This window comes from Hirundo rustica, chromosome 10, assembly GCF_015227805.2.
Source record: "Hirundo rustica isolate bHirRus1 chromosome 10, bHirRus1.pri.v3, whole genome shotgun sequence".
NCBI lineage: Eukaryota > Metazoa > Chordata > Aves > Passeriformes > Hirundinidae > Hirundo > Hirundo rustica.
This window is the reverse complement of record NC_053459.1, coordinates 25550006-25576054: the sequence shown is the minus strand read 5'-3', so window position 1 is coordinate 25576054 and position 26049 is coordinate 25550006. Positions and strand designations below refer to the sequence as shown.

The 26049-nt window shown below is 48.4% G+C and overlaps 3 protein-coding genes across 8 annotated transcripts in view; 2 read left to right on the top strand and 1 right to left on the bottom strand.

Moving 5' to 3' along the window:
* The window catches only part of TSC22D2 (TSC22 domain family member 2), an 83121-nt gene extending 75859 nt beyond the window's left edge, over window positions 1-7262 (top strand). For 2 of the 5 annotated variants that reach the window (XR_009208170.1, XR_009208167.1), the window contains 2 exons: window positions 4654-4705; window positions 5470-5514. Coding sequence is in view for 3 of the 5 variants with exons in the window: in XM_040073937.2 (XP_039929871.1) it covers window positions 4654-4705; window positions 5470-5691 (274 nt within the window). In the remaining 2 variants the exon portion in view is untranslated. Of the gene's footprint in view, window positions 1-1828; window positions 1916-4653; window positions 4706-5469 lie in introns of those variants that run through there. The other 3 variants (XM_040073937.2, XM_040073938.2, XM_058421914.1) reach the window with 3 other exon arrangements.
* Window positions 7263-10898: 3636 nt separating this feature from the next.
* SERP1 (stress associated endoplasmic reticulum protein 1) lies at window positions 10899-12805 on the bottom strand. The gene is made up of 3 exons (XM_040074295.2): window positions 12658-12805; window positions 12494-12569; window positions 10899-12322 (listed from the first exon to the last, which is right to left on the bottom strand). The coding sequence occupies exons 1-3, from the start codon at window positions 12739-12741 to the stop codon at window positions 12282-12284; spliced, it is 201 nt and encodes a 66-aa protein (XP_039930229.1). The 5' UTR covers window positions 12742-12805; the 3' UTR covers window positions 10899-12281.
* Window positions 12806-12920: 115 nt separating this feature from the next.
* On the top strand, window positions 12921-26036 carry EIF2A (eukaryotic translation initiation factor 2A). Of its 2 annotated transcripts, none has more exons than XM_040074293.2 (14): window positions 12921-12978; window positions 14044-14113; window positions 14403-14477; window positions 15189-15307; window positions 16372-16471; window positions 16842-16924; window positions 18121-18194; window positions 18330-18474; window positions 19455-19571; window positions 21731-22302; window positions 23566-23682; window positions 24519-24647; window positions 25509-25574; window positions 25655-26036. In XM_040074293.2, exons 1-14 carry the CDS (start codon window positions 12951-12953, stop codon window positions 25718-25720), a joined length of 1761 nt encoding a protein of 586 aa, XP_039930227.1. In that variant the 5' UTR covers window positions 12921-12950; the 3' UTR covers window positions 25721-26036. The 2 variants fall into 2 exon arrangements, with proteins under 2 accessions (XP_039930227.1, XP_039930228.1); XM_040074294.2 differs by lacking the exon at window positions 12921-12978 and adding an exon at window positions 13367-13941.
* Window positions 26037-26049: the final 13 nt, after the last annotated feature.

Below are 26049 nucleotides of genomic sequence, written 5' to 3'. Positions count from 1 at the left end.
AGCACTTGTTGGATTAATAATTGAAAAGGATCTTGGTGCCCATAAATATGAGGTGATGTTGAAGGTTAAATTTTTCTGTGGCTATTAGCAAATTAACATTACTACATTAACCCTTTTTGTATGAGAAGCAGAAAAGGCTTTGGTGTTGTGCAAGCAAGTGCTTCTCAGCAATAACACCATTCTCTGTACAAATCCATACCACGTACAATGGAGAAAATTAACTCTACCCCAGCCCAAAGCAGCACATTATCTGCCCTTTATTCCTTACTGTTTACCTCACACTCTATCCAGTCCAGCCTCCTTAACCACAGCTCCCCCTTCCCATCCTTTGCTGGAATACATAGGTGTCATTCCTGTAGTCTGTGCACCAGGCCTGCAAATTGTCCACAGATGTCCACTGAGAGAGTTTAGTCTGTGATTTTGGGCTCCATCTCTTTGTGGTGGTCACTCAGGACAGGAGAGAGGTACATGTGGTGCATGGAGCTATTGGAGACCAAAGCTGAGTCAGGTTGGGTCCTGCAGCCTTCCTCGCTGTGGTCTTCACCACACACTGTAGGGCAATCTCACACTGTCCCCTGCCCTAGCAGAGCACCCACAGAGATAGTCCTCCTCGAATTCTCAGTCTGGGTCCTTCCCACAGGGTCAATCTTTGAGGAACAGGCTGCTCAAGTCCTTCCGGCACACCTGCTCCCATGTGGACTCTTCTTTCCATTGGGCCACAGGTTCTGCCAGGAGCCTGTTCCAATGCAGATGTCCCAGGACACCGTGGCCTCCTTCAGGCACCCACCTGCTCCGGTGCTGGGGTTCTCCATGGGCTGTGGCTTGATCTCTGCTGCCCCTTGACTCATCCACAGTCACAGTCCTTCTGGCTGGAGCTCCAGCCTGCCCAGTGTGGCAGCGCTGCCCCGGGCACCTGCCAGCCCAGGCACATGGTAGTGGCTCTTATCAAGTGTTCCAGGCACGGCAGTGAGGTGATAAGAGCAATATGGCAGCAGTGAGAGCAAAATGTGGCCACTAACAAGCACTGGGCTCTAACAGACTCAGCAAGCAGGTCCATGGCAAGCACAGGAGCTTCCATGCAATAGTTGCACAGAAGGAGCAGCTATCCATTGAATCTAGAACATCCTAGTCAAATCTGTCCTTATCTCAAACCCTTCCAACCCTGTGTTGGGTGCCAAAAAGGGCTTGGTTTCATCCTGCCAGCTCTAAGCCCCATGCAGCCACTCACCCAGCTCCCCCTCCTCCCAGAGGAGGAAAAGCGAGGAAACTTGTTAGTTGAGATAAAGACAATTGAATAGGTAAAGCAAAAGCCACTGAGATTTTTTTAAACCACCAAAATGAGGATTTCTATGACAAAATGGGGTTTTGTCTACCTGGTGTTTAAGGTAGGAAAACACTCGGTTTACCATCCATCTCTGGGAATGACAAACTGTGTTTGGGGGGTCTTCGATGTTTTTGCTGACAGTAAATTTTGCCATGTACTTTGCAGGCTTCAGTGTGAACTTGGTGTACCAATATAACATCTTTTTGGGTAGAGCCTTCATTGACATGACCTTAACTAGGAGGTCCAAGTCAAAATGATGTGTGCCCTGTTCAGTGTATCTGTTTGATGGTTGGTGGACTGCAGAAGCTCAGTGTGGGGTGAGGGTTTCACTATTAAAAACAAATATTACATACCTAATGCACCCCTTCATCTGCCCTGTGGTACTTGATGTGGATTCTTTTGCAGTTTTGATAATAATTGTCAGACTTCTGTAACTCTTGGAGCAATCAGTAATTTGTCTTTTTTTACAAGACCTAAATGGTGTCTTTCCTCTTCTTATTCCAGGATTTGGAATTTGAGTTATTGGCTCTACAGTGGATGGTGCACTGACAGAATGTGTCAGACTCTCTCTCCATTCAGTCATCCAAAAAGGCTTATTTAAGAGTTTTTTGGGTTTCTTCCTGGCCTTTTCATAAGGACTGGATTTTATTTATAAATGTCATTCTGCAGCCATGGGATAAAATATTTTTATGCAAACTGGAATTTGATGTCAAGAGTTTAGGATTTGAGAAAAGTACAAAATTTTATGATTCGGCAGCACATTTGGAGTTTCCCATGAGAGTAGCTGTTACTGGAGGGCTCTGCTCATGAATGTCCCACAGGAGCTGCTTGGTGTTGGGAGCACTGTCAGATGAATAAGAACAAAATCATATGGGAATTGTGCTACCATAACATCTAATTCTCATCTGCTTTTAGAAAGTGACATGAAGTGTAGTCAGCCTTTAGGTTTTATCCTGATGTCAAACTGGGGCACCCTCTGTCAGTGTGGAGCTTCTCCTGGGTGGGTGAGTGGGGGTCTCTGTGGTCCCAGCCTCTGCCTGCTGAAGTTGGGAGGGGTGCCAGGATGTGTATGGGGAGCAGGGCTGGAATCCAGACTCAGCATTTCAGTCTTAGCACAGCTGCTCTGCAGATGAGGGCAGCAAGAACATTACAAAATAGCGTATAAGCTACTTACAGCTTCCAGCACTATTTGGTGTCGTGTCACGTGTGGGGTGTGTGTGGTAAAGCAGTGGTTTCCCTGGCTCATTCCAGTCACACTCCAGGGAGGAAAAATTCCTGCCCCCACCCAGCAGGCAGAGGGGAGCTCAGAGCACAAGGTACACACTGGAAAGGTGCCTCTGCAGTACACCACGCAGGTACGGCTCTTTGGGAGGCTGAGGGAAGGCTGCCTGCCTTTCTCATGGAACTCCTTGAATGCCTTCACTTGAGTGATGTAGTGGGGTTTATTTATTTAAATAATCACACTACAAAGTAGCTGAAACGGGGATAGAAGATCAAAGTTCCAGTCTCAAGTTTGACTAGGTGGGTATTGGTGAAAGTTGTGCGACTGTGCTGCAAAGATGGGGAAGTAGATCCTACTGCCAAGTGTGATGTTTGCTTTTATTGTCCTCCTCTTGTTGTTACCCCTTAGAGCTGCCTCACTTGACCTGTAGAGTGGTGTCCATGAAGGACTGTGAGAGGACGTGGAGTCTTGGGGTTTTGTGGTTCATGAACACAGATACTTCTGACCATGCCAGATGAATCTGATGCATGTTGATTCAACATGGAAAGGAATACTTCCCTTGGCATGAGTTATAAATAGCTTTTATTCTGAAAAGGTTTAGGGTTTGAAAGAGGCTTAGAAGACAATAAGAGACTGGAACAATTTTCTTCTGAAATGGATGTTCAGCGCTTTTGTTTTGGGTTTCAAGATTGGCTCCATAGAAGTAGAGGCTGTTACTCCCTCAGTCTGCAGACTTGATGCCCTCTGCTTGTAAGAGCCCAGTGCTAGTACTGATGGTGGGAGCCCTTAAAATTGCATTCTCTGACAAGTATCACTTTTCAGGAGCTGAGCTGTGTTTCACATCTGTGACTAGTACTGCTGAGCACATTGCCATACTCTTTGTAAAAAGCCTTGAGTGTTTTTTTCCTTAAACACTTGATTTTAGTGAGTTGCACAATTCCATTGGGGCGAGTTTTCCAGCATGACTGCAGCCCTTGCATTTTCCCCATGTTAACTCTGTTAAACATGGCTGCACACTGCTGATAGCCATGTCCCTGGCTGGGAGTGTTATCAGCAGCTCTCACTGGTGGGGCTGTCACAGCCCAGGAACCACCGTGTGTGTCAGACCGGAGCTGGGTGGGAAGTGGGACCCCTGAGACCCGAGCTGGGAGGGGGGAGATGGCTGCTGCGGGCTGCAGCCCTGCGTGCCCTGGGGAGAGCTACAGCTCCTCTCTGAACGGAGAAACCAGGGTCTCTGGGAGAACAGGGACACCCCTGGCCTGCCAAAATCCCGGCTCAGAGCTGCCAGTGAGGGACCAGCTTGTGTGCCTGCGGCATGACTTGGAAACAGACCCTAGCCATTAAGGGCTGGATTTCTGTCACGCAGGATTCAGAGATGCAGTTTGGGATCTTGTTGGCACAGGTAGATACATATCCTCACAGTGAACTGAGGTGTGCTGGGGGACATTGTGCACCAGCGTGGAACAAGCCTGGCCCTAGCTGTGACCCATGGCCATGTGTTTGTCAGCTGTCAGACAGGATCCAGGGAGAATTCACTGAGAGCCAGGAAGTGGCCACAGGGCTCAGGGCTCTGCTCGTGTCTCGCCCTCCTGCTGGTTGCTGCCACAGGCTGCAGGTGCAGTGCTGAGCCAGGAGCTCCTTACCTGGAAGGTGGACTCAAGTGAATCCAGAGAAAAAGTATTATAACAGGATTTTTTCTTCATTGCTTTACAAAAACTGTTTGGAAGAAATAATGCTAGTGGTAAGAATCCTGTTAATATCTCATGAATTCTTGTTTTCCTCAGTGAAGAAAGCTGGAAAATGAGGTCAGGAATCAAAGCAGTTGATTTAGTGTTTATTCTAATGCATTTTTATGCTTTTGGGTGTCATAAGCCCAATATGAGAAGGTATAAACTGAAGGAGCAGTGTTTCTTGTGAGTCACAGCTGTACTGGGCAGCTGGGTGGGGTGAGGGGTGCGAGGGACACAGGACACCTCGGTATGAGTGTATACAGAATTCTTGACTCTAAGCTTCAGCCTTCCAGTGACAGCATGATCCAGGAGTCCTGCAGGTGCATTGTTTTACCTGATACAATAACACTCACAGAGTTTTCTCATTGTATTTACAGTGCGTCTGGTGCAAGTGTTGTTGCCATTGACAACAAAATAGAACAGGCAATGGTAAGTAAAATATGTAAGTTGTTACTTTTAATAAGATTAATGTGGTTCATCACTGAGCATAAGTTTCCTGCTGTATTGTGTTTCTGTGAGGCTGTGATATCCTCCAGGTGGGTTAGACTGAGAACATCAATTCAAAAAAGGATTTTCTGTATGAACTATGAACGACCACAAACCATTATTGCTTTTACTGTTGGCCCAGAAATGTTTTTCAGTTAATTTTCTTACAAATTGCTGTGAACAAGGTGATTGAACTTGAAGGAGTGCTGAAAATATTGTGCATATTTCAGACTGTTACTCTTGCCAAGTTCATTTCTATTTTTTTTGAAGTGCCAGGTATGCCATCCTTAACACGCTGCTTAGCTTCAGGTAGAGCTGTTGGATTTTTGCTTCTGATGATGTAAAAGCTTTTTTGTTGATTTGGTTCTCATACGCCTCAGTGACTGGGCCTGTGTACCACAGACCCATACCCCCAGGTCACAGCATCGGAACTGGTGCTTTCCTTCTGAGCAGCAGGGATGTCATTCCTTGTCTTGCACATAACTGAAGTGACTGGAGTGCTGGGGACAAAGCTTTTGGTACCAGGCCCACTTCACAAAAGGGATGGGTTGTTTGTGCTCAAAGGCTGATTTTAGTCGTAAATTTTTGGTGATGAGTGCTTTGTTTTTCCAGGCTTTCTGCAGTGAAAGCAGGAACAGTAAGTCCTGGGGCTGGGGTGGAGGAAACTGTCCTTCCCTTTGGCGTAACTGTCCACTTGTTCTTTGCAGGATCTAGTGAAAAGCCATTTGATGTACGCAGTGAGAGAAGAAGTGGAAGTCCTGAAGGAACAAATAAAAGAATTAGTTGAAAGAAACTCTTTACTTGAACGAGAAAATGCACTGTTAAAATCCCTTTCCAACAACGATCAGTTATCCCAGCTCTCAAGCCAACAGGCCCCCAGTAGCACCTCGCAGGCGCAGCCGCCGCAGCCCAACGTCTCCTCGGCGTGAGCCGGCCCGTCCCGTGTGCCACCGCTGCCTCCACCCGCCCGCAGCGAGCAGCCGTGCTTCTCTTGTGTGTTTGGCCTTGTCAGTATTAGACAATCACCCTCCCAGAGCTGCCCCCGCCGCGGCGGCTGCAGTGTGGGACGTGTCCCTACATCCTCGCTGCGCACGGGAGGTCGCAGAGGAGTCCCTGGAGCCTGGCCCCCTTGCTGGGCTTCAGGAGGGAGGTCTGTTAGAGCTTGGGTGGCTCTCTGAGGTTCCCTTTGCTCCTGGGTTGCTTTGAGCCTTGCTGTTTGGTAAGGAGCAACAATTCCTCTTCAGAGCCACTGTTCTTTTCATATAAGTAACATTTGCCTATGTTAGTTTCATTTATTTGTTTTATTTATTACAGGGCTGCTATTTTCATAATGTACATGAACAATGTCACAGAACTTTTGACTTTTTTTTTTTTTTTTAATAAATGTCTGTATGGGTAAAATGATAGATGGGATTGAGTTAATAGATACAATGTCTAGGCAATAATTGAACAAAGAATCCTGGCATATTTCTAACACTAATGGCAATTGACCTTTGGTATTTATTTACGGTAGTAAAGATCCAGCTTGAATGTAAATTTTGTATAGAGTGTAAGTATGAAGACCATAGTGCATCTGTACAGGTAGTCACCAGTCCTTGTGATATAATAAATAAGTGATGGGCTATTTTGATGAAGAAAACTTTGCTCATTTCTGTTTCTACTTTCTAACAGAGAGAAAGGGGCCATGATTCCTCTGCTTTTTGACATTTCGTTTTTGGTTTGGTTTTTTGGGTGGGAATAAAAAGCTGTGAAATTGTTCAACCTACTTTGTAACCAAAGAAGCAAAGCTGTGTAATTGAGTTGGTTGTTGGTTTTTTGTTTTGGTTTGGTTTTTTTCTTTTTCTTTTTTTTTTTTTTTTTTTTTTAATTTTATTTTATAATGCACATTCTTTATGTATTTTTATTTAGTGTTTTCTCATTCACAACTTTCTTTGCTGTCTCGCATGATCTGCATGACCTGTAATCTTTGAACCACTTCCGTACCTCATGTTTTTATCCAGCACTCTTAGTGTAATATGTACTAGTCTGTGAACAATGTCAATAAAGAGAAAGAACAGCTGGTGTTGGTGGAGCTAAGCTAGTGTGATAGGCACTAGTTGTTAAATAAATGAAGTGAGCCATCTTTTGTTCATTTAAAATGGTGTTTTGAATTTCGTATGCAGAAAACGTTTTGTTACATTGCAGATTTAATGTATTTAATAAATGCAACATGCAGATTAAATGCAGTGTATACTGAGTATTTAAATTAAAAAATGTACATTTCATAAATACAGTTTCAAGAAAGACCATCATTTGTGTAAACTAATGCAGTGTGTCAAATTGATGTACAAATATATATATATTTTAACACATTTTCTGAAATTAAACCAGTTTTGTTGACTTTTTTGGCTGTAGATGTTGTTGCAGTATAATTAAATTCAGTAGCTCTTTTCTGAACAAAATGGAGGAATGCAGTGTCAGTGAGGCAGTAACAGACCAGTGCCAGGGTTTTACCACTTCTCATGCAACAGACTGGTTTCTTCTCTTCTAGGAGAAGCATCTTCCGATGCTGTCAGTGGCTTCAGGTGCTGTTAGGGGTTTGGGTTTGCACTAAATAAACATCTGGGCCTGCTGAGTCACTGCTGTGAATGTCTGCTTCAGTACCTTAGCATGTCTTAACTTGAGCCCTTAGGGTTTATGTCTAAGGTAAAACAGAAGAACGATCGGAAACTGCAAGTTTTGGTGTGTTCGGATCTTAAAGAAGTGTCCATGGCCCGGAAACAGAAGCATCTCCTCCTCCTGGTAAGCATCAGATCAGCACAGTTCAAACAAACCAAGTGGTGTGTGCTTGTTAAAAGGTTCTCGCTGAAATAACACCAAAATAATCTTTGCATTAGGTGTTTTCTGCCTGCTGCACCCCTGTGCTGTGAGCAAAATATTCCAGTAGCTATGTGTGTTTCCTCTCCAGTGCCATCAGTGGTTTGCTTCAGCTGTATAGTGAGGATGATGCTGGTAAAGTAAGAAAAAAGTGACAAACCGGGTCTTCTGGGAACAAGAGTCCCTCGGGTGAGTAGTTGATTAAAAATTCTATGGAGGATACACTCTGTCAGTTCACTTTTGAGTGAAACAGAACAGACATCTGAGCCTGACTCAGGTGCTTATTGTTTTTCTGCTGGGAGCAGAGGAGCCCTGAGCCCATGAGGCCAGTCCCTGGCAGCTCTGCTGCCCTCGGAATATCTGTTCCCCCACGTGTGAGGTATGAGGCAGAGTGACAGGCACATCCTTCACAGAGCACTCCTGCAGAGGCGCTTTCTCCAAAAGCAAAAAGCATTTACTAAATCTGAAAAAGGGGATGAAAACAAAGACTGATCCTGTTAGCCTTTGCTTTGCTCTGCTCCTGTCAGGTCTGCTTTTTGGGGGTTTGTGTTTAGTTTTCTCCTAGAGATAACCTGTATTCAGCTCTGTACAGCAGCTTGGCTTGTGAGAGCACTGAAGTGGCGGAAGGGGTCTGGGAATGCTGCGGGCTCTTCTCGAGAGGCAGCCTGAGGAAAGGAGCAGCAGTTCTCACAGTGAGATCGCTGTGGTGCCAGTAGATGTGTGATGGCTGATGGCAGAGAGCCTTGGTGGTGAGCGGCTGCTGCTGCCCGCCTGTGTGCTGCCCCGTGCGCCGCTGTGACCCCTCCTTGTCCCGCGTGTGGCTCCTGCCGCTGTTCCAGCACACAGGGCTGCCATGGGATCCCCACGCTTGGGGTCTGCCTGGGTGTGCAAGCTGCCTCTCCAGACCAGCTGCGGCTGCTCTAACACGTATCTTCAACATTATTCCATAGCTTTGGTATCAAAGGATTCAGCTGCTGCAGGTGCTTTAGAACGGGTTGGGAGTGGGCTGCATCGTGGTGACACGGAATGGTCTGAGCGCAGTGAAGCTGGGCAGAGGTGGCTCTGAGTTAGGCCCAGTGTCTCGGAGGCGATGTGACAGAAGATGCGGGGAAAAGCTACGGAAACAGCGGAGGATGTGGAGGAAATGCTTACTGAAGAGAGCTTCAAGGTGGTGGCCCTGGCTCAGAGGGGAGCGTGTGTAGGAGGCTGGCACAGGTGAGGCAGCTCTGGGGCAGGTGCCAGGTGAGGTGAGCACAGAGCGGCCTTTGCCTGGCTGCGGCCGGTGTGGGCCTGGCATTTATAAGTCTAAAGAGATTTTAGCCTGCTAGCAGTGCTAACTGTTTTGAGAAGAAGCTTTCTTGAGAAGTTTTCCCTTGGGAAACAATCTTAACAAAACAGCTATCCTTTCTCAAAACAATCCTTCTCCAAGTAGTGTTTTACTGTTTCTCTAGTTTAACCAATGGGATTAGAGAAGTGGTGTTCCTATTCACCAATTATGTTAAGTCTATATCAGAACACCTTATAAAAAGTAGTAAGAATTAGGCAATAAACCTTCTATACTCTTTACCTTCTAAAATATTTAGTCTTTCATCTTTCTTTCATGTCCTACAGCGACATGGCCAGCGCTCTGGGGCTGTGCCTGGAGCAGAGACCTTTTTCCCCGGGCCCTTTTTTCCCCGGGCCCTTTTTTCCCCGGGCCCTTTTTTCCCCGGGCCCTTTTTTCCCCGGGCCCTTTTTTCCCCGGGCCCTTTTTTCCCCGGGCCCTTTTTTCCCCGGGCCCTTTTTTCCCCGGGCCCTTTTTTCCCCGGGCCCTTTTTTCCCCGGGCCCTTTTTTCCCCGGGCCCTTTTTTCCCCGGGCCCTTTTTTCCCCGGGCCCTTTTTTCCCCGGGCCCTTTTCCGGTTGTTGTCCGCGGTCCCGGCCGTGGCGCAGCGGGACCTGCGGGGCCCGTGGCGGCCGCGTGGGGGCGCTGTGAGGCGGCGCTGTCCCGCACCGCCCCCGCCCGGTCCCGGTTCCGCTCCCGCTCGGTCCCGGTTCCGCTCCCGCTCGGTCCCGGTTCCCCTCCCGCTCGGTCCCGGTTCCCCTCCCGCTCGGTCCCGGTTCCGCTCCCGGTCCCAGGCCGTCCCCGCAGCCCCGGATCCGCCGCCGCTGCCTCGGGCCGGTTCCCCGTCGCTCGGGCCCTCCCGCTCCCCTCCCCGCCAGCGACGCTGCCGCCACCTGCCCCGGCCTCCGGCCTCGGGGTTGTTCACGAGGTTGTGCACCCCGCGGCCGTTCCTGGAGAAAGAACATTGGTTAGTGGCTCCTGTCGCTGCCGGGTCCCCTCGTGTGCTGCGTGTGCGCAGAGGGCGGGACGCGGACACGGCGCCGCGGACGTGGCTGCAGCCCTTTGTGCGGTGGAAGGCCTGGCGGGGACCTCTCGCCTTGGGAAGCAAACCATGTGCCCCTCCTGGTGCCTTACTGAAGCTGCAGCCAGCCTTGAGAAGGCTTCACAGGAGGAAAAAAAAAAAATAAATAAAAAGAGATAGGAGTGTGTTGCAGGTGGTTAATGACGTCAGCTCAGCAGGCTGAGGAAGCCGAGCGCCCGCAGCTGTGGCACGGGCATCACGTCAGAACTGTCAGTGCCTGGAAAGGGGAAGCTGCATCTCGGCTGGGGAAATAAACTTGGGTGTTGCTGTGTCAGGTGTCGGAAGGGAACAAGGGAGGTGTTCTGCAGCTTTTGCACGTGGATGTGTGGAGGCAGAGCACAGCTGGGGCCAGAAGGCCCCTCCAGAGCTGCCCCCACCCAGCCCCAGCTCCGGCACTGCAGCTGCCCGGACCCCTCACTCACACGGGTGCCACTACAGGGCACGCACCGCTGTGGCCAGCTTGCACCAAAGCAAGAATTTACTGAACTTTGAAGAACCAACTTGTACAAACCACCCTGAACATTCCCACAGCCCTCAAGCGGCTGCTGTGCTGGCACAGCCAATGACTCCTGCAGCAACAGCAGGAGCTGGTCAGACCCCTGGGGCACTGCCAGCAGGCAGAGGGACAAGAGGTGAGGAGAAGGCACCTGCTGAAGCCCTCTGGGAGGATGGCTGGTCTCCAGAGGGAAAGGGAGCAGGAGCTGGGCTTATCCAGAGCCTTGGCAGCCCCGGCTCGCGCCCCGTGGCCCAGCACCCAACCAGCTGAGCATGGGGGTGCTCCTCTCAGGGAAAAGCCAATTAATCTGTGCTTGGTCTTAATGGCTGAGTTTCAACACCCAGCAGAGCCCTACTTTGCCCACGTCAGAGCAAACACAGCTTGCATTTGAAAAGAACTTTATTTAAAATCAGCGATTATACAGACTTCCCCTGCCACAGCACTCAAGTGTCCCAGCACAAGGTCCCCGTGCCCTGGGGCGGCCCCGTGCTCGGGCTGCGCTGCCTCACACCAGTCCCAATGATTCCATATGCAAATACAACACGTACAAAAGATCTGCTCCTTCACAGCTAACAGGCATTTCATGAACCTCAACCCATTTAGTTTTCTATTATTTCTAGTGTAACCAGACATAAAATTTGTCTTCTACTGAGAAACCTGGAAAAAAGAAATCTTCCTTTAGCAACTGTGTGCACCAGCAGAGCAATTCCCATCACCTTTGTCACCACGCAGACAGCAGAGCCAGCAGGAGTCGGGGCCATCAGCAGGGAAATATGATCAATAGCAGCATTTTCCATGTGATCTCAAGTTACAGTTGTCTACAGAAGAAAGAACTGTGATCACCAGTAGGGAAGCAGTTAAGTACTGGATCCATTGTTAAAAGAAATCGAGTTGAAGGCAGGTTTTACCTTAAATAGGATTAAATATATAATGCAAGACACACCACACTCTGCAGGGGCTGCACAGACAGAAGCAGAACTGCGGGTGGGGGGGGGGGCAGCACGTCACCCCCGCCCCGCGCCCAATATTCCCACACAACATCGTCGAATTTAAAACTATCACCACTTGCTGAAAGTTGTCCAAAGAGTATTTACAGCACAGGCACAGCCGGGAGAGGCTCGGGGAGCTGCAGGTCTGGCCACGGTGCTCCCTCAGTCCATGAAGCTCCGGCACCGGGTCCTGTCAGGAGCAGCTGCTGCCCGGCCGTGCCCTGTTCCTCACTACCCCACTACCCCTACACAGACAAGCATTTTGCATGGATTAGGACAAAGCTACAGGCGGTGCCGTGGTGCAAGGACGAGTGCGAGCACTGCCACATGCTGCAGTGGGCTGACCCTACACACACACGGAGAATGCACGGCAGGGCTGCGGAGCCGCAGGGGCTCCTCGGGAACATGCTGCACGGTCGGGCTCCAGCCTCTACAGGAATCCTGGCTTCCAGCGTCAAAGAAAACCATTTCCAGCGTCACGGCGATGGTGACGCTGATCTGGGACCGGTGTTTACAACAGATGTCAGTTCCTATGGACCACGTACTAGAGACCAGGCTGGATCTTCAGCGAATAAGTAGGTCCACGATTGTAGATCAACAACAGACTTTTATTGCTTTATACATGTGGTGCTGTTCAAGGCACTGTGGCACGGGCTAGAAAACTCGGAATGACTCGTGAAGGGACCTGGAATGCGACACGGCCGGTGCCGCGCGCCGCTCCTCGGCAGCTGCCGCGGCGGCCGGGGCCGGAGGGCCATGGCCCGAAACCGGCCCCTCACATGCCCATCCGGATACTCTGGATGATCTGGAAGATGGCTGCAAGAGAGCGGAGAGGGGAGCGCTCGCCGGGCAGCGCCAGCACCGAGCTCAGGGGCCCCGAGCGCCGCCTGGACCGGAGGGGCAGAGCCGGGGCCCGGAGGGGCAGAGCCGGGGCCGAGCCGCCGCCTGGGCCCGCAGCCGCCGCCGGACCCGCGCGCGGCCGCTCACCTGATCCGCAGACCACGAAGATGAACAGAGCCAACAGCCAGGGCCCGACCGACGCCTTCTCCTCCGGGGCCGTTCTCTGCGGGCACAGCACCGCTGTCAGCGCAGCGCGGCCCGGCCCCGCCACCCCCGCCCGTGCCCGCCCGGCTCGGCCCGGCCCCGCGCACCGAGGTCTTGGCGACGTTCCCTCGCTGGGTGATGTTCTTGCTGTGCTTCTCGTTGGCCATGCGGATGCGCTGCTTGGCCACCATGTCCGCGCTCGGCCCGGTCCGGCCCGGCCGCCGCTGCCGCGTCAGCACCGCGCGCTCCGCACGCCGGGAGCGCGCCGGGGGCGGGGCCCGCGCGCGCCAACCCGCGCACGCGCCCCGGGCCCCGCCCCGCCCGGGAACGTGGCGCACGCTGCGGCCGCCGCGCGGCCGCCGACCCGGAACCGGAAACGCCTCTCCGCTCGCGCCGCAAGATGGCGCCGCCCACGCCGCTGCTCGCAGGTGCGTCGGGCCCGGGCGGCGTCGAGGTCGGGGCCGGTGCGAGGGAGGTCGCGGGCGAAGTCGGGCTGGGGTGGCCCGGTGCCGCCCGGTGCCCGCCGGCGTCCGCCGCGCGTCTCTTCCCTAACGCGCGCTCCCGCGGCGTGACCAAGTCCGGCCTCGGTCGCGGAGTTCTTGATGGTGCCGCTCCCGGCACTGGTCCGGGCTCGCTCGGCCCGGGGCTCGGGCGGGGCCGGGCGCTCCTGCCCCGCCGCCGGCCTCCCCCGCGGCCCGCGGGAGCTCTCGAGGCCCCGTGCCGGGGATTCGTTTTTCGGCCGCGGATGGTTTGACTCGCGGGGTGCCCGGGTTGGTGTGTGGGGAGCGCCGCAGGACACGGGGGCCGAGCCCAGGCGCGGGCAGCCGCTGACGGCAGCTCGAGGCCCGTTGACGTGTCCGCCGCGAGTTGTGAAGGTCTTTCCGAAAGTCGAGATTCCAGAATCTCGCTGCTTAAACCGACCCTGACATAAGGGATGTGTGTTTTCCTTTTCTGTATTTGTAAGCTTTAAACACCAGCCTGTTTCCCCTCACTGGGGTCTGTGGGGGCTGCAGTTCAAGGTAGATTTTGGGCTGTCCGTTGCCGTGTGTTGTAAGTTTGGATCTTGATGGGGGAGCGTGAGGCAGCAGCTGGAGAACGCGTTCCAGGCGGGGCTGCGCGGTCCGTGGGTCACATTTGAGGTGTGTTAAAAGGTTCTCTTCGCGTATCTCGGGACTGTGGTGTGCGTGTACCTTGGGAAATTTCGCTTAGGCGTGAGAAGAAATGTTTTACTGCGAGACTGGGGCATAGGCCGTGCAGAGGCTGTGGCTCCCCACCCTGGAGGTGGCTTGCCTCCCGGCTGGGCACGCTCCTGCAGAGGGCATTGCTGCAGGAGAGGTGGGATGGGAGCTCCAGGGGCGTCTCGGCTGCGCCTTGGAATTTCCTTATAGCAGGTACGGGAAAGAACGCGTGTGCCTCAGGGTTCACAAATTAGAAAAACATCTGCCTTGGACATTTTCCTGCATTTGAGATGAGCTGTCTGTTTTCTCTTGCAGTGAGAGGGTCCGAGGGGCTGTACATGGTGAACGGGCCCCCCAGTTTCACTGAGAGCACGGCATTCCAAAGGTACTGGTGTTGCTGGCACAAAAGAAATCGTTTTCTGAAAAGTAAAGGTAGACTCTGGAATTGAAAAATGTGTGAATATAAGTGATTTCAGAACATTGATGGTTTGGACAGCTTTGTCTTTGCCTGAGCTCTCACTGCCAGGTGACAGTCCCTGAACAGGGTAGCAGGGGCTGCGCTGTGACACAGGGATCCTCAGGAGCACAGCAGGAAGGTTGTTGTGCTCATTTTTGTTAAAAAAACCTTAACTGTGGCACTATTGGATACTCATGTGCATTTCTTATTTCTTTAGGGATTCTGGAAAAAATTGCAAAGCTGTTGCATTTAGCAAGGACGGCTCCCTCTTTGCCTGGTGCAATGGAGAAAAGTGGGTGCATTTTATTATCTTAATTTTTAGCTTGAATGAAATGAATCGGATCAGTTGTGCCTCATTTACTCTTGTCTGTGTAAAGGCGATTGCTGTTAATGCAGATGTTTGCATGTACATTTTAAATGGAGTTTATTGTTTCCTTAGTGGCTTTGTTTGTTGACTATCAGATGAAATATTTGCTGTTCTTCTCCTATTTATAATGCCCCCATTCCAGTCTGGATATGCTTTCTTTTGTTGATTTTTTTATTCAGTACCTGGTCTCTGGGATTAATCTATTAGTAAAGTCCACAGAAAATAATGAGTCGATACATCTTTCTAAAAAAGGTGTATAGACTCATTGTTATAAAAAAGGTGGGGGTTTTATATATATATATATAAAAGGAACGTTGCAAGGTTCTTTTTTTACAGATCAGGTGCATTATAGAGTTCTCTCTGCTGCTTAGAGCTTATGTGTTACAGATGAAAATATTTGTTATGTTTTGACTAGTGGTCACTTTTCTTGGTTTCTGTCATATTTGGGTTTCTGGTTTTAAAATGTGCTCTTGTTTTTTAGTAAAAAACAAGAGTGGGGGGAAAAGCTCTTCTGATTTTGTTACATTACAACCAAATTTGGGCCATACCTAGAAGAGTCAAATACTTGAACAATTCTCTCAGCTATTAATTAGCTGTTGTGAACATGTTTTATTGAAATACCATCTTTGGTTCCAGGGTCAATGTTGTTAATGTCAACAGAGCTGAGTTACTGCATTCCTTTGATCTCCCAAAGACAGTTTGCCTTGAATTCTCGCCAAAGAATAATGTTCTGGCAACGTGGCAGGCCTATGCAAGTGAGTATTGTACCAGCTGGGGAAGCTGCACGGGGCTTGTGCATGTCTTATCCCGGCTCTGGGCGAGTACCTGGCTGGCCTCTGTAGCCCATCTACTGGCTAAATGAGCAGAGCAGAAAGGGTGCAGCGAGTTCTGTGGGCAGTCAGCAGCACAGGGGAGGAGGGAGGGATGCCCTTGGCCATCCTTGCCCGCGCTCTGTCAGAGTGCACGTGCTCATAGTTACTCTGTCAGTCAGTCATGTGTTTTCTGAACTTTGGGAAGTGCTCCTGGTGCGGTGTGCTGGGCAGGCAGCTTGTATTCTTGGGCAGGCAAGGGAGAGGGTGTGTTGTCTTGCAGTAGTTGTGTCCTGCCCTGGGGCCCATGACTGGAGCGTTCTCCATGTCCAGAGCTTTATTCCCTCCTCTGCCTCCCTGGGGGGCCTCGAGTTCCTGATTCTGAGAGCTGCAGTCCTGTCTGAGCCACAGGCAGGGTAAATGCTGCCTTGGGCAGGGCTGGGCCTCGGGGACTGGCCAGGCTGTGGGGAGACTGGGAACCAGGACACGCTGGATGAGAGAAGGCAGCACAAGCTGTGGGCTGTTAGCGAGCTCTTCTGGGTCTGCTGTAATCACTGACAGCAGCAGCCAGGCAGGCTGGGGCAAGGACGAGAGTACAGACAGTTTAAAAGCAGCAGAACCATTTTGCATGGCTTGCAGAGAGAGCTGTGACTGCAGTGGAATGGACAAAATCACCTCATTCCTGTGAGAGCAAAACATTGGAGCAGAGAGCATGCCTCCGTTGTTTGCCGTGAGGATGGTTTTTGGGTTGCATTAAAAAGCTGCACAGGTGGTGGTGGTTGCAGCCTTGCAGTGGGGAGTAGAAACCCTACACCTCCAAATGTGAGTTCTTTCTGCGAACAGACGAGGTTAATAGGTACAGCAATCAGCATTCATGGGTTTGGTCCCTCAGGGGCAGACGTTGCATGCTTGCAAGAAGTGCATGCGTGTTTGGGCGCTAGCAGAGCCGTGAGGTGGGATGCTGGGGTGAAGCAGATTTAAGCCTCAAAGACCACTATGTTTTTTTGCAGCTCCTAAGGATGGCACAGCAGGAGTGCCCAACCTGCAGCTCCATGATCTGAAAACTGGAAAATGCTTAAAGTCTTTTATGCAGAAAAAGATGCAGAACTGGTAAATAAGCCTTCCAGATGCTATTTGTTTACAAAGAAATGTGGTTTTCAAAATATGATCCAGGTAAATGGAGCTGTAAGTGTGGTGTTGGCTTTCAAAGCAATGCCTGTTGCTAGCTGAAAGCCAGAATCTGTGCTTGTGAGTGTCTGTGTATAGTTCATTGTAAATTCACTCTCACCTTGCACCACAGAGGAAAGCTGGGCAGACAATAACTAAGTCTACTTGTATATGTCTTGCTCTGCAGATGTCATTTATCCACATTAAATCTTCATGTTTGAACTTACTGCGTTCACAGCAGAGGGGAAAAACAATCCTGGAGTGCTAATGATGAGCATCATTTTGTGTTTCTGACTTTTCCCTTGACGTGCAGGTGTCCTTGCTGGGCAGATGATGAAAGCATTTGTGCCAGGAATGTGAACAACGAAGTGCACTTCTTTGAAAACAACAACTTCAGTACGCGAGTATTTCTCTACATTTCATTCTTTCTATAAATGCTGCTTCTTTTGAGGGATGATTTTTGTTTTCTGGTTTTTCTTTGTTTCTCCCTTTGTTTGCCTTTTATTCTGAATACTGCCTACATTCTATTTCAGTTAGTAATTGAGAATCATTATGCTTTAATGTTGTGTTTTTTCGCTTTCTTACTTATCTTTTCACTTACTGACATGACATGAAATGCATCTGATTCTCAGTTAGAGGCCTGATTCTATATTGTTTGCCATTTTATGAGATCCAAGAAACTGTTGTTAGAAAAGGTGAGCTGAGATTACTTCCTTGGGTTGTGCATATTCTGTCAATAGACTGTTAAAAATGGCTCATTAAAAAATTGATGGCAAAAATGAAATAGTGAACCTGAAGGTTTTTACCAAGGAGATTTACTGTTGGTGGTAGAATATCTGGAGTCAATAGATGTTGAAAAGGGAAAGGGGAAGAAAAAAGCAGAAAGATAAAAATTTAGTACAAAAATGTAAAGGAATTAAAGAAAACGGGGGGGAGAACAGCAGCTTGTAGTTTTAGTTTCCCATTTTTTTGTTTTTTAAAATACAAAGTTGATACAAGAATTAGGGCAATGAGAGATTCAGTTCCTGAGAATTAGCCCTGCTGATGTTTACCAAGCTGTGGGAAGCATGGAATGTCAGCCTCAGCAGGATGTCTGCTGGCAGTGCACATTCCTGGCTGCAGTGGAACTGTGGGGTGATGCTGTTGCCGTCAGTTGTTTGTGGGAAGGGACAGTGTTGAGCCCAGAGGAGGCCTGTTGGGAAGAGTTATCCCATGGAAGTGTGAGGGGAGAGCCCCTGCCTCTGTGTGATGGCATCTGAATGTGACTGAATCCACCACAGATAAGGTGAAGAATATCTGCTTCCAACACAAGCTGGGCTCACCTCGGGTTCAGAGGCTTCCTTTGCTTTTTGGGATTCCAAATACTAAGTGCTGGGCTTCACACATAGGCTTGGTTCAAGTTGGTTTTGTAGGTAAAATGATGTGGTGAAATGGGAAAATAATGGTTGTTTGCTTAGAAAAAAATATCCTTTGTGATTGTCTTTACTGGTCTGCGTTATCCAGGAGACAGCCCCATAGAAGAGTGTGGTTAGGACATCCAGGTAGTGTGGTTTGTCATTAACATCACACATCTGTGGCCTTTTTCTTGGCAGATACCATTGCAAATAAGCTGCATTTGCAGAAGGTCAGTGATTTCGTGTTGTCCCCAGGAGCACAGCCAACCAAGGTATTTCTGATCCAGCTTCCAGTCTTTTTCTTGGTTTTCTTAAAGAAAAAAAACACTGTGATTTTAGTATTGGTAGTAACTATGCTGTGTGCTACCAAGGCTTCAACCTGCAGTGGAATCTTGTGGCTGTTTCAGGTTGCTGTTTACGTGCCGGGCAGCAAAGGTGCTCCGTCCTTTGTCAGGCTCTACCAGTACCCCAACTTCGGGGGCCCGCAGTCAGCACTAGCCAACAAAAGCTTCTTCAAAGCTGACAAGGTGACGATGCTATGGAACAAAAAAGGTATAGCAGCTGTGTACTGAGACTTCTATATTGTGCTCGTCTTGGATTGACTTACTTTGTTTGTCTGGGGTTTGTGTTTCATTTGCATATGCTGATAAATCCTGAGGGCAGCCATTAACACCTTGCTGAGATACATTTCTGTACACTCTGTGGCTTTTCATTCTGTATGTTGGAATTCAAAATATTCTGTACATGCTGGTAAATTTTGTAGTTGAATGACAAATTCCTATATAATTTTTTATCTGTGTCAATAATATATTGGATTGTAAACGTAAGAACAGGTCATGTGATGATTTAATCTGTAGAATTATCTGTATGCATACATATCATAACTGGGGTGAGCTGACAGGCCTCTGTGCTTTGCTGTTTGTTAGCAATGAGCTGTTTCAGAATGATTTTGTACAAATCATTTTACTTCAACCCACGCGGTTTGGAGTACAAGGAAGGTTTTAGACACGTGTAGAAACCATGCATGGGGACTGTGAGAGGCAGGAAGGATTGATGTCTCAAGACATTTTGGGGTGCATGTGTCTGGGGGAAGGGGCAGGTTGGCCCTTGCCCTGGTGAGACAGTGCCCTGCTCTGCACCCGCCAGAGGAACACAGCTTTGGAGAACAGATGTGCATAGGGAAGATGCTGAGGAAACATTCTGTTCAAGGATTGATCAGAATGTTTGGTTTCTGCTGTAATTTAATATATTTTTTATAGCTGCAGAGGAGGCTCCCTTGCTTGTGATCTAACACTGAATGAATAAACTGGGCTGACATTTTCCATCTGAGAAAGGAAGGTATTCAGTCCTTTTGTGTTAGCATTTAGGAAGAACTCAATTCGAAAGAGAATGATACCAGCACTATTAGACAAGCAGCCGGTAGGAGCTCATAGCGGAGCCAATGTCCCTTTGTCTGTGGTGCTTTGTGCCGTGGCTGCTGTGTTTGCAGCAGCTGTGTTTGCAGCAGCCGTGTGCACCATGTCTGTTCACAGCCACGGCCGTGCTGGTGGTTGCCAGCACCGAGGTGGACAAGAGCGGAGCCTCGTACTACGGCGAGCAGACGCTGCACTACGTGGGGGCCAGCGGGGAGAGCGCCGTGGTGCAGCTGCGTGAGTACCTGCCGTGCTGCGTCCTGCCGGGGTTCTTCATGTCCTGAACTCATCTTTGAAACAAAATCCTCTTAACAAAAAATCCTTCATCTCTTTTTTTTTCTTTTTTTTTTTTTTTTTTTTTTTTTTTTCACCTCTGCAGGAAGCTGTTGCTTTTTTTCTGGGTTGGTTTGGGGTTTTTTTAAGTAGCTGAGTTTTCTTACCTTTGATAGACTTACCATCTTAATGTTAGTGGCAGGGAGCAAACACTTCCTGTTAATACACACTGATAGTTTGCTTGGGAAGGTGTTCAAATGCACAGGGAGGGAGCTATGCTCGTTTGCTAAGGAATGGGGCCAGGGTGATGTCTCAGAATCCATAACGCGTGGGAATGTGTGTCACCAAACAGAATAATCCTACCTGCACTTTTACACATGCAAGATACTGTAACTCAGTGAGCCAGGGCAGAGAGAGAGCAATTTCTTAAAGTCTGTTGGAAAATAGAAGTCCTTTATTTTGTATGGTAAAATTGGAAATGTTTTAAGACATAAAAATTATATATTGGGGTGCAACAGATAAATGTGCTTAATTCCAGCTTCAACTGGAAGTCCATGTCTTAACTTCCCCTGTGGGGGTCTTTTTTCCTTCTCTCAAGCTCTTGCTATTGTGTGCAAACATCTGGCCTGTTTGGGGATGTAGAGGCCAGTTTATTGGGAGTGCTTGGGAACATTGGGGATGGACTATATTTGCTGGAGGTACTGTGAATGTAATTTCCATAACAGTGCTGACTGGGAACATTCCCAGTTTGTCTTCTGCTGCAAAACTTGTGGAAGAGTACTGTGCCCCGTTTCCCCTTGGTGGTAACTCCACTGGGGAAGGAGAATTGGGGTTGTGACTCAGTATATAGAATCTCTTTGGGAGCAGTTTCCCAGCTTGAGAGCACTACTTGGTTAACTACATACTTACTGAAATGTCCTCTATTTCTACTGCATCTGTGTTTAACAGGAAGTTTACCATTACTTTTCATTTAATTTAGCTATTCCTTTTTAAGGAAAAGCCCAAACTGACAAAAGCAAGCGGTGGGCACTTGGAGTGAGAGGTGCCTCATTCCCTGTGGAGTTGGATATTTTTTGAAGTGCAGTTTTGAAGCTTTTTTCCCACACTGGCATTTGTGGAGGGCTTTTCATTTTCAACTAAGATGTGCTGCTGCTGCAGGCTCTGGTAGAGCTCTGAAGCCTGCATGGAGCTGCCCTCATCTCTCCAGCTGCTGCTGTCACCAAATACAGTTTTCTGTCACCTCTGTATCTAAGCTACATTGGGTTAATGGCACTGAATAGGTTTCAGAGGGGAACATGCGGTGTAATTATACATCCTCGTTTCTAAAGATAATGAGACTTCAGAGTGACAGCAGGCATGAACCATTTAACTCATCAGTTTGAACATTTTGGGTCAACTCTGGGTTTAAGGATTCAGTAGTGCACTTGGCATTTATCTAAACTATGGGAAAATATACCCAGATAATGAAAAGTTATAGTGGCCTGTGGTTTGTATTCACCTCTGGATATTTTACCTGAGTTTTCAGCACTAATTGATCATTCTTCAGTATCTCCTAATGTTCCAGCCCCCAGAAAAGCTTCTAACAATGCCGAATTTTGATCATTGTACATGTACTCATTCAGATTAAAATCCAGCTTATAAAATATTGTGCATGGGCGTGATCCAAAGATAACTCAGGTCACTATTGCTTACCTCTACAAAGCTGAACTGCGCAATATTTCTTACATTGAAAGAAGAGAAACTATTATCCAGCTGGTATAAAACTCCTGTTTTTGCAGGTTTCCAGTGGGACAGTTTGAGAAGGTCCTGAGGTCATACTTGAGGAAAAAAAAAAATAAAAGGATTTTTTTTTTGACATGTCAAGATATGGTTACTGTTAATGTGTTGGTGCTGACTCTACAGAGGTAATTTGGAATGACTGCAGTTATTGTTGCAAACTGTAACTAAAGGTATCAGAAGATACAAGGTTGTTTTTCCCTCTATTGTTAGTAGAATTAATTTCACTGTCAATAATTAGGACAGATCATTTTACCAAAGCATGAAGAATCACTATGGATTTTATTTTGGCTTGCTCTGAAAAAGTGCCATCTCCCAACAGCTGCATGTTTTTCCTTTTCCTTTAGCAAAAAATGGCCCTATTTACGACGTTGCCTGGAGCCCCAATTCTGTCGAGTTCTGTGCCGTGTACGGTTTCATGCCTGCCAAAGCCACAGTTTTTAACCTGAAATGTGACCCTGTGTTTGATTTTGGCACCGGGCCTCGCAACGCTGCCTACTATAGCCCCCACGGACACATCCTAGTGCTGGCAGGGTTTGGAAACCTCAGGGGACAGATGGAAGTGTGGGACGTTAAAAACTACAAACTCATTTCCAAGCCGGTGGCCTCGGATTCCACGTTCTTCGCTTGGTGTCCCGACGGGGAGCACATTGTGACGGCCACGTGTGCTCCCCGGCTCCGGGTCAGCAACGGATACAAGATCTGGCACTACACGGGCTCGGTGCTGCACTCCTACGAGGTGCCATCTGACGAGGAGATGTGGCAGGTGTTCTGGCAGCCCTTCCTGGACGGGGTGTTCCCGGAGAGAGCGGTGAAATACCAGGCGGTGCCCAGCGACCTGCCCGGCGCTGAGCCGAGGCCTGCGCAGGCGTACAGACCTCCCGCCCTGAGGAACAAGCCCGTCACAACCTCCAAGCTCGTGAGTAGCGGTGTCCTGTGGGAACTGACCGCTTGTCTCATGTCTGTCTGGAGCTTGGCCTCACGTGTGGGTGTATTTGAGGAGGAGCTTGAGAAGAGTGACGGGATTGACAGCACTGGGGGGAGTCTGGAGGGGTTTTGGTAACCGTCTTTGGCACTTTGCAAGAGAGTATGCTAGAAAGCTCTCATCTCTTTGGCCCAAATACTGTCCTTTCACAAACCATTTGCAAACTTGTAATACTCTTTGCAGCATGCACTGAGACACTAAACTCCAAGTGTGCCCTGTGGTGAAACTGTGTGCTCTGGTTAGGACAGAAGCCTCTGATCTGGGTAACTTTACTTACCGGTTCAGAATCCAGCCAGCCTGAGGCCTGACTGGCCTCCCAGCAGCCATTCTTTTTTTTTTTTTTTTTTTTTTTTTTTTTTTGGTGTGTGTGTGTGTTTTGTTGATAAGGTAAATGTACTTAATAGAATGAGATGGGATCATTAGCAAGTCAGCTGTAGCTTAAACACATTTCAGTACAGTCACCTGCTTGTATAATTAGTTTTCTTTCTGCAGGTTTTCAAAGTAGGCTGAGCTGCACCCTTAGTGTTGACTCCTGGAGAGCTTTGATTTTGAGCCTGGTGCTTTTGCAGGCTCAGCCTGCGAGCAGTGTGTTAGCCATGCTGAGGGCTGCTCTCACAAACCATCCGTGAGCAGAGGGAGTAGGGAAAAGATACAGTCAGCAAAATAATTCTGCTTATTTATATGGGCAAAAAATCTTGTCACGTGCATTAAAACAATACTGTGCCACAGTTAAAAGTTATCTTAAAAGCACAGAACAGCCCCCCCTTCTCAGCCCCCAGTGTGCCCCCCAAAGAACCCCTCACGTGTCCTCCCAGCACTCAGCCTTCCTCTCTGGTCATCAGGAGTTTGAGTTACAAAGCTGTCAACAGCAGCAAAATACCAGCTTTAGTCATTTTGTGCTAGATTATTCCCCTTGGATTTTATTTCCTCCCTGAGATAGAAAGCATAATGATTTTGTTATTTTATTGGAAGTCTATGAAGTCATTAGGGGACACAGGGAAGTCCCATGTGAACTCGAGTGGATGAATTTGATACCCTTTTCATCCTTCTTTGGCATACTTTCCCCCCAACTTCCTTTCTTTCTTTTTTCTTGTTTCTTTCTGGTTCATCTTTGCATGTGGTGCTGTCTTAGGTAGATTTTGGGGTTTCTCTGCCAGCATGTAATATGGAGTTTTAACCATTTTGCATATCCTGCAGCATGAGGATGAGCCCCCCCAGAACATGAAACCCCAGCTGGGAGGCAGTGATAAGCCATTTTCTAAAACAGCTCTCAAAAATCAGAGGAAACATGAAGCCAAGAAAGCTGCTAAACAGGTACTGCAAGAGTCATTCTTACGAGGATAATGTTAATTAGTTTCTCTGAAGGGCAGAATCAGTCTCAGAGCAGTGACTTGTGCACTGAGAGCCCTCCACACGTGTTGCACGTATGGCAGTGTGGGAAGGGCAGCAGAGTTTAGCCAGAGTAAAGCTGGTACAAAAGGGTGATTCAAAAGTAGCAGCTTTGCTGAGTCGCTGCAAGTGTTAGCTGAAATCAATGTGGAAACAAAGTGATTCTGACTTTTCATGTTCTGCAGAATGTGTTGATTTTAGGTAGGATGTAAGAACAGGCTGGGTGCTTTTTGTTCCCAGCAGGTCCAGGCGGAGGTGTGTTTTTAGGGCAGACCAGAGACAGCCTGTCTGTCACTTCTGGACGTATTATTCTTTGACTAGGTAGATAAAAGCTTTTGGTATTAGCCTTCCAATTTCTACAAACCTCTGAAGCAATAATTTCTTTAAATGCTATTTTTAAAAAAATCTAGCACTGGTTTTGTGCCCTTTCTTTTGCTTCAGAGACAATGACCCAGTCTGCTTTGTAAAATATTTGTGTATGTGTTTGTCATATCACCCTTAATCTGATGTTTCCCTGTGCAGCGTGTGGTTGGGATCTTGAGGAAGCAGATAGAAATTAAACAAGAAGCAGCATGTGAGCTCTTCCAGATAAGCCTTTGTCTGTGGAGAGCAGATCAATGGATAATGCAGTACCTCTGAGCAAGTCGTGCCCAGATTTTGGAATACACCAGCAAACTGGGGAAAGAGGAAATATTAAATGGATCCTCTTAAAGTAATTAAGGACATTTTTCATTCTCTTTGTTGTGTTTATGTGTTTACAGGAGGCCAAAGCTGATGCACACCAAGGCCCTGCCCAGGTCAAAACCCCACAGAATGCCCTGCAGAACACTGTGCCTGCCATGACCACGGGAGATCCTGAAGTGGACAAGAAGATAAAGAATTTGAAAAAGGTGTGAAGAGATTGTTTTTCTAACAGGCAGTATTTCTCCAAGGGCTGGTCTGTCAGACCTGGTGCGAGTGTAAGGTGAGCTGAGTTTAGGAGGATGCGCGTACCTTCACGGTAATGTCCCAAACTGTACCCGCCTCCCTTTGCCCTCCCACCCTGTGCAGCAGTGGAGGCCATCATGTGCCAGGGTTCCTGAAGGCCCCGTCAGAGGTGGCCGTACAGGGAGGAGTTTTAAAACTAACCCTCAGGCTCTGGCCAGGACTGCTGTGGGGGTGCAGCCAGTCCCCAGCTGAGGTCAGGGGTGCCTTGGCAGGTGTTGGCGCTCAGACAGGGGCTCTGCGCATTTGGTGGTTGTTGGGACCTGCATCTGGCAAGGGAACAGTGCCTTGTGGTTTGTCTTGTGGCCTGAGCACAAAGTTTACTGCCAGTTGTGAGAATTCTTGCATTAAATAATTCCAGAATAGAAATTACTAAGTTCTGGCTAGAGAATCTTTCCCATTTCTCTTGGCTGCCTCCTGCTGCTCATAGTCTCTGGGTTAACATTCCAGGCTCTCTGTGGAAAATGTGTGCTGAAGAGGGATGGTGGTGGAGCCCTTCAGTGAGACAATGCCTGGAGTTTGTTTCAGAGATGAAGTAGTACTGCTGTCCTCTAGGTTCTGTTCTTGAAAGATGTCTGCTATGGGTGGGAAATCCTGGATGGAGCATCTGGAGATACTTAAGGGGTTGTGCTTTCCGTAGAGACCTGCCTCCAGATGCATCAGGCAATTGCAAGTGCGGCAACTTCTAAGACTTGTTTCCTACTGTTTCACCAATATTTTTGTGTGAGGGACCTTTTTTTTTCTCTTTTTTTTTTTTTTTTCCCCAGAAACTAAAGGCAATTGAGCAGCTGAAAGAACAGGCAGCTGCTGGCAAACAGCTGGAGAAGAATCAGGTACAGCTGAGATCTGTAGAATTTATTCCAGGTTCATTTTATTAGGTAAATCTATGACATTTTATGCTTTTCTTCTTTAGGTGGAGAAGATTCAGAAAGAAGCTGCTCTCCTTAAGGAATTGGAAGACCTAGAACTGGGTGTTTAAATATTCCTTGAGCTCCAATGTGGTGCTAACACAAAGTTCATGCAAAATTTAGTTTGTTAAACATTTCAGCAAACAACCAAGGGTGTGAGAGTCGACAAGCAAGCGATGAGCGTCCATCAGCCGGTTCTGCTGCTGTTCCATTGAGAAATGCGCTCCTTTTCTGAGAACGTACTGCCTAAACCAGATTGTTTATCCTTACTTGGGTGTGAGAAGGGAAGGCGATAAATACATCTGATAGCTGTATTATATTTAAAAAGAGACGCGATCTTTATGCAATAACGGGACGTTGGTAACAATAAAGAGCGTTTAATAAGGACGAGCTGTGCGAG